The 14,924-nt window shown below is 49.8% G+C and overlaps 1 protein-coding gene across 4 annotated transcripts; it reads right to left on the bottom strand.

The window, feature by feature from the left end:
* Positions 1-1,787: 1,787 nt before the first annotated feature.
* CA2H3orf22 (chromosome A2 C3orf22 homolog) lies at positions 1,788-8,522 on the bottom strand. Of its 4 annotated transcripts, none has more exons than XM_049641131.1 (4): positions 8,415-8,522; positions 4,970-5,099; positions 4,137-4,268; positions 1,788-2,160 (listed from the first exon to the last, which is right to left on the bottom strand). In XM_049641131.1, the coding sequence occupies exons 2-4, from the start codon at positions 5,059-5,061 to the stop codon at positions 1,965-1,967; spliced, it is 420 nt and encodes a 139-aa protein (XP_049497088.1). In that variant the 5' UTR covers positions 5,062-5,099; positions 8,415-8,522; the 3' UTR covers positions 1,788-1,964. The 4 variants fall into 4 exon arrangements, with proteins under 4 accessions (XP_049497088.1, XP_049497087.1, XP_049497089.1 ...); XM_049641130.1 differs by having other exon boundaries at positions 8,403-8,511; XM_049641132.1 differs by having other exon boundaries at positions 1,788-2,136; positions 8,403-8,511.
* Positions 8,523-14,924: the final 6,402 nt, after the last annotated feature.

The following is a 14,924-nucleotide window of genomic DNA, read 5'->3' as shown; positions in this document are numbered from 1 at the left end:
ACTCCATTGTATCTATATACCACATCTTCTTTATCCATTCATCCATTGATGGACACTTGGGCTCTTTCCATACTTTGACTATTGTTGATAGTGCTGCTATAAACATTGGGGTGCATGTGCTCCTTCGAAACAGCACATCTGTATCCCTTGGATAAATACCTAGTAGTGCCATTGCTGGGTCATAGGGTAGTTCTATTTTTAATTTTTTGAGAAACCTCTATGCTGTTTTCCAGAGTGGCTGCACTAGTTTGCATCCAGATAGCTCCTTCTTCCCTAAATATTCTTTTTTTTAATGTTTATGTATTTTTGAGAGAGAGAGAGACAGAGTGTGAGTGGGGGGAGAGGCAGAAAGAGAGGGAGACACAGAATCTGAAACAGGCTCCAGGCTCTGAGCTGTCAGCACAGAGCCCGACGTGGGACTCGAACCTATGAACCATGAGATCATGACCTGAGCCGAAGTTGGATGCCCAACCGACTGAGCCACCCAGGCGCCCCTCGAGATACTCATTTTAAAAGGTTAGGAGGGAGATGTGGTTACCTTCGGCAGAGGGAGGCGGCAGGGGGCCGCTGGAGAAGAAGCTCCCAGGCAGGTGTAAGCATCGGTCACGTGTCACTTGATCCTTCTGCTGCATCACAGGTGTGCAGCACCGTATTATGTATATATCAAGTAGGACACAGCTGTGCATGTTGCAGGAAAACTCCTGAGACACACACAGTCCAAGTGGAGGTCAGCCTGGCTCCGACCCCAGCAGGAGGGGACCCTGGGGGTCCCTGCTTCCTTCTACCACCAGATGCTGCATGGTACACCAGGCCTGCTTCCCACCTGGGCCTGGAGGGAGGGAGGCCCAGAGTCCTTTGCTGGGGTGTCCACCCTATGGCAGTCCTCTGCACCCCAGACACCCCAGGAGCAGGCAGCAGAACTGACTTCTGCCTCCTGCAGGCTGAGAACCAGCACCCACCTGTCCCCAGGGCCTGGGGAGGGCCCCTTTGCAATTCTCACTCCACTGGGGACCTCATTCCCCCTTCTTTCTGGAATAGGGCCCTTGTCCACCTTACTCAGTGCAGCCCCCATAGCCATTTTCAGGGTCCCCACACCCTCTCTCCTAGGGAGAGGGCTATCGTTAGTGTCCCCAATTTTATTCACCCAAGGACTCCAAGGTGACATCCTAGTCCCTCTCTTTGTAGAACAGAGCAGATGAAACCCTCACATCCTCAGCAGGCACCCTCCTACCTAGTGCCACCATTACAAACTCCAAAGCAGTTGGTATTACGTATACTTCCTTTGAAGACTTTGTAATGCACTGACGGCGTGCTGTTAGGTTCATGTATGAAAATTGCAGAAATTAGTAGCCCTGTCGCCAAGTTCCCCAGTTCTACCCAGAGGTAGATTGTTACCTACTACACACACACACACACACACACACACATGCAGGAGCATATCAGCCACACTTCTGCTGTGCCTTTAAAAAATTCTTAATATGCTTTGTGGATTGCTCGAGAGCATTATATCAAGAGCTGTTTCTTCATTTCCGTAGCCGCCTACTGTTTCAGGGTACAACCCTGATGTCACCGAACAGCCCCCTATTAGTGGATATTAGGTGGCCTCCGATGCTTCGCTGTTTCTTAGGGAGCTGTCATGAATGTTTTGTCCACATACGTTTCCTCACATGTGTGAGTACATCTTTGGAATCAGTTCTTGGAAATGACGTCCGTCCTCCCACTAACTCTCACGCCAACCCTCGAGATTAAACATAGATGAGAACACGGAGGCTCAGGAAGCAAAGTGCTCCATGCAAGTGGATACAGGATGTGAACCTGTGATGTTTATTTACATGGTGTGGGTTCTGAGGAGATGAATAGCCCCTTCAAGGCGGTGCCCCCCACTCAAGTTCACCTCTGTCCGGAAGGGAGGGCACTGGGGCCGCTGCAAGGTGGCCGAGAGGGAGGCCGCACAGAGCCGGGCTCTAGGAGAGGCCTCTGGAGGGGTGGGCAGCATGGGCACAAGTGAGGGCAGCAGGGACTCCTGACCCAGGGAAACGGTGGCTCAGTAGCTTGAATTCCCAAAGGTAGTTCTGTGGAGGCGGCAGCGGCGGGGGGCTGAGGCTGGACAGTGATGTAAAATCTGGTGCCCCAAGCCTAGGGAAGCCACGCGGAACCCCGCTGGTCCAGAGACGTCGGCCAGGGCCACAGCCAAGTCTCTGCTCCCAGCCCAGACCTGCCCTGGGACCCCACACCAGCCTCTGCTGCCCTCCTAGCCAGGCCCCCACCCCAGATGTCCAAGTCAGAACTCCTGCGTGGCCAGGACTTGGTCCCCCAGGCCTGCCCAGACACTGAGTGAGTGTCATCTTCGTGCCTGCCAGAAGGTGCACCAGCGTTGTGTGAGGCCACCTATCCTCCCCTAGGCAGCGTTCTCTAACAGCTACATCAGGTCTGGACATGCTACCCTCCTGCTCCCCAGACTTCAGTGGCTCCCCACTCCCCCTCAGACAAATGTTGGCATTTAACGTTCTCCCCTACCTGTCTCCTAACCATCCCGAAAAATGGCACTTCAAATTCCTTAAGTGGGACATTAATCTGTCCCACCTCAGGACGTTTGCACTTGACTTCTGCTGCCTGGAGCATCGTATAAGGTTCTTCGTATAAGGTTCTGCTTCTCACCCGGGCCCCCATGCCCTCTCTTACCCTCTCTCCCCATCCACTCTCTGCCCTACTTTGGCACCTGCTGGCCATGGCCGTTTGGCCCCCAACAATCCCACTCTGGTCAATTCCCCAACAGAGGGCTGGTGGGGGTTCAGAGGGCGGAGGATGAGGTGGGGGATCTCTGCCGCCTGCTCCCCATTACTTCAAGCCTTTGGCAGAGGCCCCACAGCCACAGCCCCCTGCCTGCCCTGGAGCTCACGGCCCCTGCCCACTCCTCCACCCCAGGGGAGGGACTGGCTCCCCACTGGTGCTGGGCCCTGGTGGGTTGAGAAGCCCACGGCCTCCAGAGCTCTCTGACACATCCGCTGACCACTTCGGTTTGTCCTCCAGATCTCTGCTCTGTGTCATCCGCCAGGAGACCTCTTCCCATAGCAGACCCTTGGGGCAGGCCCCAGCACCAAGAGTCTGGGCCCTTGTGCACAGCCTGACTGGTCCCCACAGGACGCCTGGCTGGAAGCTGATCCCATTCTGCAGCAGTAGAAGCTGAGACTCAGGACCCCCTGTGCTCTCAGACTCCAGCCTCTGCAGTTCAGTGCCCACTGGATCGGTCCAGACAGTTGGAGCAAGAGCCCACAGCCAGATGAGGGAGGGAACGTGACACCCAGGACAAAAGTCAGGGCCAGTAGGGGCAGGGAATAGGCACGCAACTGTGTGCGTGTGTGTGTGTGTGTGTGTGCCTGCGCGCAAGCCTGAGTGTTTTAATTGCTTCTCCGGATATCTGGTTAGGGGACTGTGCAGGTGTCTCTGTGACCTGCCAGAGGTGATATACAGTGTGTGGAGCCAGGGCCTTGGCCAGTCAGAACAGACACAGGGCTTGGAGTTGGAGGGAGGCGCAGAGGCAATCAGGGCAGAGCTAGGGTCTTTGGGAGGTGGGGTGATGCCAGCCTCCAAGGGTCAGGGAAGCCCTTCATTGTGTAACAGCTGGTGGGTGCCAGCCAGCCCACTGACAGGGCAAGTACGTGAAATGTTGTGTGGTGGGGTCTTCCCAAGGGTTTCCGGGTGCTTCACCGTGTGTGCCCGTGGGTGGGAGGTGCATTCACGTCTGTGCGGTCAGTTTAGAGGTGGCCAGTCCAAGAGTCCCTTGCAAGTGCCTCCACCCTCAGAGCAGGCTGCACGGAGACCTGAAGCTTGCCAGCCCTTCCTCTGCTTTGCCTGTGCCGTGTGGAAGGATGGCGGCAAAGCCCCACCGCCTCAGGCCTGCTTCACCACCTGCGGACGGGGCCGCCCGCCCGAGGGTCCCCTGCAGCCTCTCCCACAAACTGCCTTGCTGTGGGAGGAACCACAGGACATTAGCGCCTCCTTTCTGGACCTCGGTTTCCTCAGCTTAGACGTGGAGCATGCTGGGTCATGAACGTCTGTGTACAGACCTGGGGTGGGAGGCTTGTGTGTGGTCAATGGGCAGCGGTGGCTGTCCACATCCTGGGCCTGACACTTACCCTCTGACTGGAATGGATCTTGTTGGCACCAGCATCTTCTGCAGGGGCAGCTGATCCCGCAGTGAGTCATTTCTCTTCGTGGCCTCCCAGGGCTTCGGGAACTCTGCGTTGGGGGCTGTCAGCCAAGAGAACCTGCAGTGGGGCACCTGGCATCTTTAGGTGACCGGCAGCCATCAGCCACATGAATAGCTCTTGGTCATCTGGACCTTTCTACTTGCCAGGTGGCATTCTAAGTGCTTTATCAACATTAACCCACATGTCAATTCACAACCGTGCTATGAGGTAAGTCTGGTTGCCAACACTTTGTAGATGAGGAAATGAGGCAGGGAGAGGTCAAGTGACTTGCCCAAGGTCACACAGCTAGGAAGCCCTCCAGAGTTGCTGCATTTTTTCCCCCAGGACCCTACACAAAACATTTAGTAACTGCTGCTGGCTGAGGCCCCAGAGCTACCCAGTCTGGGGGTCTCTGCTGCTTTCTGAGTGCCCTGGGGGCTTTACAAACCAGTCCCCACCCCAATCTGATCCCATCACATGTTTGGTAGGGGGAGGTGTTCACGAACATGCTCCTCAGGTGGTTCCTGTGAGGCCACTGGCCCAGAGGCAAGCAGCTGGCTATGGCTCTGGGATGGCCCCGGGGGTCCTGGGCACCCACCTAGAGGCCGTCAGCTCAGATTGGGATGGGGGTGGAGAAGGTGAAACCCAGACTGTCACAGAGCTGCACAGGGAGCTCCCTGGGGATGAAAAACCCCACCCCAGGCCCAGGCCATGGAATGTGCTAGGGGGTGAGCTGAGGGGAGGCGGGACTTTGCCCTAGTGGTGGGGAGGTCTTGTACCTGTACGGAAACTTTCTGGCAAAATTTTCCTGGGTCTTGGTGCTCCTCTTCTTATATTGGGGGTACTTCTTGGGGTCCTTCAAGCTCATCATGGAAGGGGATTAAACTCTGGCACACCCTTCAGCCATGGCTGGAAGGCAAGAGGAGGCATCTCAGAGCCAGAGAGGTGGTGGGAGGAGCCGTTCTGGACCCAGACCAGGCACACGGTATCCCTTGAGGACCGTAGAGGAGACAGAAGTTGGGGGCCCTGCCAGCCTCGTGAGGTTGAATGAGGGCCGGGTCATGCTGGCCTGTCACTGATGCCCAGCATCACCACACTGCACCTGTTATGCACACTCTCACGTGTGTGTGTGTGTGCGCACGCAGCTTTGTGTACCTGCGCCTGGGATGGTTCTCAACCAAACAGCCCATCCCGATCCCCAGCAACCACGAATCTGTTCTCATGTCTATACCGATGGGATTTCACAAGCATTGTACCAATGGAATTACCCAGTAGGCATCTTTGGGAGCCTGGCTTCTTTCTCGCAGCATCACTCCCTTGGGAATTCTCCCAGTGGGTGGGAGAATCAGTGGGTGGTTCTTTTTTTCAATGCTGAGCAGTATTGGTTTTATTTATTTTATTCATTTATTTTTAAAAATTTGTTTCGGTTTATTTATTTTTTTGTGGGAGAGAGAGATAGAGAGTGAACAGGGACCAGGCAGAGAGAGAGAAAGAGAGAGAATCCCAAGCAGGCACCATGTTGTCAGCGCAGAGCCCAACACGGGCTGAAATGCACAAACTGTGAGATCATGACCTGAGCCGAAATCAAGAGTCAGATGCTCAACCGACTGAGCCGCCCAGGCGCCCCAGGGGTATCAGTTGTAACAGGAGCTTCCAAACAGCCTTCCAGAACGGCTGCACCGTTTCTGGTACTTACCAGCCATGTACGAGGGACTGTCCTTTTAAGGCACCCGGTGCACATGCAGGTAGGTCAGGGCTGAGAACAGCAGGAGTTAAGGCCTGACCACCACTGTTTCCTTTGCCATCGAATCACCCGACCCTTGCCCACCACTGTCTGTGCTAATGTATCTTCACCGTGGCCAGAACAGCCATCGGGTCGTGAACATGAGCTTAGAGCTTGTGATAGAGCCAGCCCCCTGCCATCCTTGGCTCCAGATTCGGTCCCTTGAGTGGACGGGTGAAGCCGCGGCGGGGGGCTGGCTCCTGGTGTGGAAAGACGCCCAGAAGCAGGGCTGGCTGACGAGCTAGTGTCAGGCCAGGACTTGGAGCAGGGCACCCTCAGCAGCCCCCCACACCTGCCCTGCTCCCACCTCTGCAGGGAGGTCATGTCTGCCACTCTGAGAGCGGTTCTCTGACTGCACATGCGTGCCAGGCACACACACAAGTCACGTGAGCCCCAGGAGGCTTCTGCCTTCAAAAGCAGCCTTGGTGGGGGGTGGGGGGTGGAGGGGGACAGCGACATAGGGGGAGTTGCAGACAAATGTCCCGGCTGCCTCGCCCCTCGGTGGGGACATCTCCACCGGCCAAAGGACCCAGTGGGACTGGGCTGGGTTGCCCACCGTGGTGACCACACACTATGTCTCCTTCTGGCCCCTCCTCACTTCCGGCCCCCTGCTTGTACCTCCTGTGAGCCGCTTCCAAAGTACCTGCACTCACGGGCCTGTCCCAGGGTCTGCGCTGGAGAACTCAAAGCAACAGGCCTCTTCCCTGCAAACTCTGGAAATGTCTGCACTCACCAACCCATGTTGGGAAAGTGAAAAGTAACTAGCCATCCACCTAGCTTCATGTCTCCACGCACACACATGCAAAGGCACACACGCGTGAACGCAGGGCCCGTGTGGCCACCGTGTGGCTTCCCTCCCTCACACCACTCTGCTCCCTCGTCCTCCCCATGCCCCAGGCTGACCTGTGGGCTCTCTTCCCTTTCTATTCACCGCAGCTACACCCCACCCGTGGTAAAAGACGTAGTGAAATCTGGAGGGATGCCAAGGGAGAACACAGTGCTTTTCCCAAGTCTGGGGTTCTGGGGTCCCCAGGAGGCCAGTGGACCTCGGGCAAGGCTGTTCCAGTGGGGACTCGGTGAAATGGGCCACACTGTCCATACTGCTCCCCTCGCCTCTGGGGCTATGAGGGCTTCTGGAAACCCTCACTGTGGGCAGAGGGTGTCCTTGCCTTGGGCAGGGGGTGGGAGTTGGCTGTGGTGCTGTCTGCTCCAGTGTTAGGGCACACTGACCCCGGGGTCCTCGACAGGAGCTGAATGGCCTCACTGGACACAGACGCTCCTAGTCCAAGGCCAAGCCCACCTATCTGTGAGCCCAGCACACCCCACTCACCTCCCCGGCTGGCCCGGTCTCTGATTCTGGAAGATCAGCGTTCCCAGAGGGCCTTTGCCTGGCCCAGAAATGTCAGCAGCAGCCCTGCTTGCGACCTGTCCCCTCAATCCTACCCAAAGGTCTTCCTGACCCTGAGCAGGGGGTCTTTTCCACTGACTTGCCCACCTGGCAAAGAGCTTTGCTTGAGGTGGGGTCCCTTTCATAGTCCAGGCCCTACAGCCCTTTACTGTCAGCCATACTTGGGCAGGTGGCTAACTCCTGGCTATGGCTTTTGGCCCTCCTCCTCCTGAGAAGCCAGATGAGGGACCCTGCCCAGGATGGTGCCTGTGTCATGGTGGGAAGCCCAGGCTCTGGGCTCAGCGAAGTGTCTGCTAAACTCTATGCTTGACCTGATGGAGAACAGAATACGATCACCCCTGTTTTTCAGGTAAAGACACCAAAGCCCTGAAAGGTTAAGTGTTTGCCTATGTTGCCCCCCACCAGGTGAGCAGGGGAAGAGGTGGGGTCCAGAAGCCCATCGGGACTTCACAGCCTCAGACAGTCCTGAATGGGGCTAGAAGAGGTGACCGCACCAACGACGGACCCAAGGAAGAAGCCCTACCACAGGAACCTAGGAGTCTGGAGGAGGCGGGGGAAGGGACACCCCTCACACCCGCCCCGTACCTACCTGCAGACCCCCTAAGCCATGCGTGTGACCCTGCAAACTGACGGGGTTGAATCTACCTCCCTCGGGGGCAGGGTGACCCCTGCAGAGCCCAGGGTGGGACTCTGACATCATGGCCTTCTGTCACAGGCACCGTCTCACTGCGGCTTCCCAAGCTGACCCGGACTGTCCTTCCCAGCTGCCCAGACTGCCTCCCCAAGTCCTGGCAGTGATGGTTGGGGCTTAGATCAGGGCTCCCTGGCATTGCCCCTACCCAGGTGTGAGAGAGATGCTGTGCCCCTTCAACCCCCAAGACTGGTCCCAGAGCATGGAGGCAGGGCCCTGGCAACAGCACTCTCTTGGTTCAGCAACGTAAAGAAACACAGGCCTTGGTGCACGGAGCCTCCAGCTGGAAACGAGTGGGCCATTGAACTGTTCAAGCTACAGGCTACTCACGGGCTGGCTTACGTGGTGCCAGAAGGGCGGAAGCTGGCCATGGTCCTGGCTTCCATGCTACCCCAGGAGCACTGGCCCTAGTGCCCCAATAGGCCAGGCCCACAGGCTCATTGTGACATCAGAAGCCCTTGAAGTCACAATCAGTGACACCCCCAGCTGCTGAACTATGTGGTTCACAATCTGGCCTGAAGCCCCTCAGGCCCAGAGAATGGCTGTAGAGACAGCAGTGATGGCCTGCTGGCCTTCCTGCTCCCAGCACCCTAGGTGGAGCATGCGCGTGAACATATCCTACAGCAGGGATCTCTTCATGCAGGTTCTGGGAACAGAAGAGATACCCCAGAAATAGCTGAAACCTTACTTCCATTACAAATCTCTTTCCTGGCCAACTCTGACCTGAGCCCTACCCACAGCCTAGGAATCACAGGGATGAGGGTTTGAGCCCAGGGCAGTGTGAGAGTTTAAGGCATGGGCCCTGAAGGTCAATTCTCTGTCTCCCAGTCTGGGCCACTGGCTTCTCTGTGGCCTCAGGCAAGCATGTCAGTCTCTCTGTGCCTCAGTGTCCCAGACTACATCTGTGTTTGGAAAAAAATCTCTCTGGCAGGAGTGTGGAGAACAAAGTGAATGGGACCAGGAGTGAGTGTGGGTAGACCAGGTGACCCGCAAAGGCAGTAATGCAGATGAGAGGAGGCGGTGCCTTGGGATGAGGTGGTGATGGAGATGGAGGGAAGGGGGTGGGTTTGAGAGATGTCCAGGAGACAGAGTTAACACAGAGCGGTGGTAGAGCCTGTGGGAGGGTCAATGAGGATTCTGGGTTTCTTTTACTATCACTAGACGGGACTGGACTAAGCCTTGGAGGGAGACTGTGGGTTTGGCCTCGGTCTGGTTGAGTTTGAGATGTCTTTGAGGCATCCCTCCACTCAGGCACATCGTAGATCTGGGTCTGAGGTCCAGAGGGGTGAGGTCTGGACCTAAAGTGAGTTTGGGTGTTGACGTATCAGTGCTAATCGAAGATCATCATCCAAATGGGAGACAGTGTGGAAGGAGAAGAGAGCAGTGAGCTGAGTTAAGATACTCCAATATTTAACGATCAAGTGAGTATTTAGTGCCTGCGACCCAGCCAGAGGCACAAAGAAGACAAAGTAAATAGTGTCATGGAAGCCGGGGTATGGTCACAGCTCAAGAGGCATAGACTGGTCAGCGGTGTCGGTGCAACAAGGACGCAACAAGGTGAGAAGGAACAAGTAACTGCGGGCTTTAGGGCTGTTTAGTTTTATGCAAAGCTGTTTTTGTGGAGGCACGGATGCCAGATCACGAGGAGTTGAAGAATGAGGTGAAGGAGTTGAACCCGGGTGGTATGGCCATTTTGCCTGTGCTACATGTCCGCCAGCCACTCTCCATTCTTTATTCTATTAATGTGATGTATTACATTGATTGAGTTTCTTATTATGAAGTACACTTGCATTCTGGGGATAAATCCCACTTGGTCATGATACATAATCCTTTTAATATGCTGCTGAATTTACTTTGATAGTATGTTGTTGAGGATTTTTGAATCTGTATTCCTAAGGGGCATTGACCTGGACTTTTCTTTTCCTGTCTTTTTCTGGCTTTGGTAGCAGTATAATCCTGATCTCATAAAATGAGTTTGGAAGTGTTCCCTCCTTTTCAGTTTTTGGGAAACTTTGATAAGGATTGGTGTTAATTCTTTGTAAATGTTTGGTAGAATTCACCAGGGAAGCCATCTGGTCCCAGCCTTTTCTGTGTGCGTGTGTGTGTGTGTGTGTGTGTGTAAGTATAATCCTTTGGGTTTTGTAATTGTTCTGGCTAGAACTTCCAGTACTATGTTGAATACAAATGGCCAAACCAGGCATCCTGGCCTTCTTCCTGATCCTAGTGGGAAAGCTTTCAGTCTTTTTTTTTTTTTTTTTTTTTTTGAAGAAAGCACTCAAGTGAGTAAGGGGCAGAGAGGAAGAGAGAGAGAATCCCCTGAGGGGCAGAGAGAGAGATGAGGGAGAGAGGGAGAAAGAGATAAATGGGGCTTACCTGATACAGGGCTTATGTTCACCCCAAATGGGGCTCAACTCAAAAACTGTGAGATCATGACCTGAGCTGAAGTCAAGTGCTTAACGCCCTAAGCCACCCAGGCACCCCAACTTTCAGTCTTTTTACCATTGAGTTGGACATTAAGTGTAGGGTTTTCATATATGGTTTTTACTTTGTTAACAGTTTTTCTTCTATTACTAATTTGTTGAATGTTTTTTTTAATCAGAAAGTGTGTTGAATTTTATCAAAAATTTTGACATCGATTGAGATAGTCATGTGGGTGTGTTTTTTTTCCATTTTTCTGTTAATGTGGTGTATTTGATTGCTTTTCATAAGTTGAACCATCCTTTCATTCCTGATGTAAATCTCACATGGTTATGGTGTATAATATGGTGTATAATCCTCTTAATATTTCTAAACTGAATTCAGTTTGTTGGTATTTCATTGAAGATTTTTGCATCAATATTCATAAAGCATATTGGTCTTAGTTTCTTTTCGTGAAGTGTCTTCTTCTGGCTTTGGTATCAGGGCAATGCTGGCTTCTTAAAGTAAGTTAGGAAGTGTTTCGCCCCTCTTCAGGTTTTTGGAAAAGTTCGGAGGGGATTAATATTAGTTCTTTAAATGTTTGATAGAATTCAGTAGCGAAACCATCTATCCCAGGGTTTTTATTTGTTGGGTGGTTTTTGATTACTGAATTAGTCTACATACTATTTATCAACCTATTCAGATTTTCTATTTATTCATGATTCAGTCTTGGTAGGTTGTGTGTTTCTGGTAATCTGCCCATTTCATCCGGGTTATCCAATTTGTTAGCATTCAACTGTTCATAGTACTCTCTTATAATCCTTTTAATTCTAAACAATCAGTAGTAATGTTCCCATTTTCATTTAAGATTTTAGAAATTTGAATCTTCATTTTTTTTTTTTTTTTGTCTTAGTCAATCTAAAGGTTTGCCGATCTTGTTGATAATTTCAAAAATCAACTCTGGTTCTGTTGATTTTCTACATAACTTTCTATTCTGTGTTTTATTTTTATTGTAATCTTTACTATCAGCTTTCTTCTGCTAGCCTTGGATTTAGCTTGCTCTGCATCTTCTAGTTCCTTAAGTTATATAATTAGATGATCAATTTGCGATCTTTCTTCTTTTTGAAGAGAGCATTTACTGCTATAAATTTCCCTCTTCACACTGCTTTCACTGCATCCTGTCCTGTAAGTTTGGTATGTTTTGGGTTTTTTTGTTCTCATTCATCTGAAGGCATTTCCTAAATTCCCTTGTGATTTCTTCTTTAGTTGCATGATTATTATTATTTTTTAATGTTTTTTATTTATTTTGAGACAGAGAGAGACAGAGCATGAGCAGGAGAGGGGCAGAGAGAGGGAGACACAGAATCCGAAGCAGGCTCCAGGCTCTGAGCTATCAGAGCAAAGCCCGATGCAGGGCTCAAACCCACAGACTGTGAGATCATGACCTGAGCTGAAGTCGGACACTTAACCGACTGAGCCACCCAGGTGCCCCTAGTTGCGTGATTGTTTAAGAAATGTTGTTTAGGGGCACCTGGTTGGCTCAGTCAGTTGGGGCTGAACCCTGCATCGGGCTCTGTGGTGACAGTTCAGAGCCCTGGAGCCTGCTTCAGATTCTGTGTCCCACCCCTCCTTCTCCTCCCCCACTCACGCTCTGTTTCTTTCACTCTCTCAAAAATAAACATTAAAAGAAATTTAAAAAAAAAGAAATGTTTACTCTCCACTTATTTGTGCTTTTTCCAGTTTTCTGTCATTGATTTCTAATTTCATTCCATTGTGATCAGAAAATACATGTGTATGACTTGAAAATTTTATAACTTATTAAATTTAGTAAGACTGGTTCTATGGTCTAAAATATCTTGGAGAACATTCCAAGTACACTTAAGAAGAATGTATATTCTATTGTTCAGTGGAGTTTCCCAAATGTCTATTGGGTCTAATTTTGGCTTAAAATGTTGTTCAAGTGCTCCATATCTTTATTGATCTTCTGTCTGGTTCTATCTATTCTCAAAGGTAGAGTATTGAATTCTCTATTATTGTAGAACTGTCTATTTCTCTTTCCATTTGCTAATTTTTAATATATTTTGGTGCTCTATTGTTAAGTGTATATATGTTATAATATTTATATCTTCTTAAAAAATTTTTTTAATGTTTATTTATTTTTGACAGAGAGAGTCAGAGCATGAGCAGGGGAGGGACAGAGAAAGAGGGAGACATAGAATCCAAAGCAGACTCCAGGCTCTGAGCTGTCAGCACAGAGCCTAATGCAGGGCTTGAACCCATGAACCATGAGATCATGACCTGCGCTACATTTGGACGCTAAACTGACTGAGCCACCCACGTGCGCCCTTTACCCTGATTCTAATGGTGGTTTTACAACTGTGTTTGAACCAAAGAAATTGTCATTTTTTTGTAAGTCAGTTGTGTCTCCATTAAAAAATTCTTTTTTCAAATTTGAAAGCTCTGAGCTTGTGTTTAGGGCTTACTGAATTTGGATTTCACTGTCCAATTATCTAACAGGGAAGTTTATTTGGAGACCCTTATTCAGTATCTTTAGGTCATTCTCAATGGGCTTGTCAGAGTCCCCCGAGAAATCAGACTCTACCAAGCTCTGGCCAGAGCAGGGTGACCGCTGGTTGCCAGAGTTCCGGGAGCTCAGTGGGAGGAACTGTCTTGGGATTCAGTATGTATTTGCTCACTTCAGGACTGTGCTGGGATAGCACCGATGCCTTCATTTGATCCCAGTGCCCTTAGTCAAGAGGATTTGGTTTTAACCATCTCCAGAAAATAACTTTCCAGGTTTTGCCAGTGTGTGGAAAATGCTCTGTAGAGTGTCAGGGAGGTGAGAGCCTCACTCTTTCTTAAATGGGCTTTCAGTTATCTTGATGTCAGCTGGCCCCCCCACATCCTCTCCAGAAGTACATAGCATCCCTAATTTGTGAGACTTTGATGACTGGATGTGAAACCAAGCTGGTTTCTTGACTTTCCCCACACCTGCTTATAAATTTTTAAAACCTATCTATCTTCTTTTCTAAAGAAGAATTTCACTGTTGTTTGCCTCTGCTGCGATTCTGAGGGAAATTAAATAATACCTAAGTAAATAAGGAGACAACCCTGTTTCTGGATTGGAAGATTTAATATTGCTAATATGGCAATGCTACCTAAAATGTTCTACAGGTTCAAGGTGGCCCCTGTCAAAACCGTATCAGATTTATGCAGAAATCAAAAAGCTGAGTCTAAAATTCACATCGAATTTCAAGGGGCCCCAATTAGCCAAAATAATCTTGAAAAAGTAAAACCCATTTGAAAGACTCACACTTCTTGATTTTAAAATTGCTGCAAAGCTACAATAATCAACAGTGTGGTACCAGCACTGGGAGAGACACAGATCAACGGAATAGAAACAAAAGTCCAGAAATAAACCCACAATTACAGGTTAATTGATTTTGACAAGGATGCCAGGACCACTTGGAGACCACAGAATAGTCTTTTTAACAAATGGTGCTGAGACAGCTGGACAGTTCCACGTGCAAAGGAATGAAATTGGGCCCTTTTCTCATACGATATACAAAAATTAACTCAAAATACATCCAAAACCTAAATATATAAGAGTCTTGCTAAGATTAACAACTCAGGCAACAGATGTTGGCGAGGATGTGGAGAGAGAGGATCTCTTTTGCATGGTTGGTGGGAATGCAAACTGGTGCAGCCGCTCTGGAAAACAATGTGGAGTTTCCTCAATAAATTAAAAATAGAACGACCCTATGACCCAGCAATTGCACTACTAGGAATTTATCCAAAGGATACAAAAATGCTGATTCAAAGGGGCACATGCACCTTTGTTTATAGCAGCGCTATCAACAATAGCCAAAGTATGGAAAAGAGCCCAAATGTCCATTGACTAATGAATGGATAAAGAAGATGTGGTACATAGATACAATGGAATACTGCTTGGCGATGAAAAAGAATGAAATCTTGCCATTTGCAACTATGTGGATGGAACCAGAGGGTATTATGCTAAGTGACAGAAGTCAGAGAAAGATATCACATGACTTCACTCATATGTGGAATCTGAGAAACTCAACAGATGAACAGAGGGGAAGGGAAGGAAAAATAAGATAAAAACAGAGAGGGAGGCAAATCATAAGAAACTCTTAAATACAGAGAACAGACTGAGGGTTGCTGTGGGGGGTATGTGGGGGATGGGTTAAATGGGTGATGGGCATTGAGGAGGGCACTTGTTGGGATGAGCACTGGTGTCATATGTTAGAGATGAATCACTGGGTTCTACTCCTGAAGCCAAGACTATACTGTATGTTATCTGACTTAAATTTAAATTTAAAATAAAATTAAAAAATAAAAGATATTCTATGATATATATATATATTGATATATATTGATATATATATTGATATATATATTTATATATATTTATATATATATTTATATATATTTATA

The sequence above is a fragment of the Panthera uncia genome, chromosome A2 (assembly GCF_023721935.1).
Source record: "Panthera uncia isolate 11264 chromosome A2, Puncia_PCG_1.0, whole genome shotgun sequence".
Classification (NCBI taxonomy): domain Eukaryota; kingdom Metazoa; phylum Chordata; class Mammalia; order Carnivora; family Felidae; genus Panthera; species Panthera uncia.
Note: the sequence above shows the minus strand (reverse complement) of the source record. Positions and strands in the feature narration are given on the sequence as shown.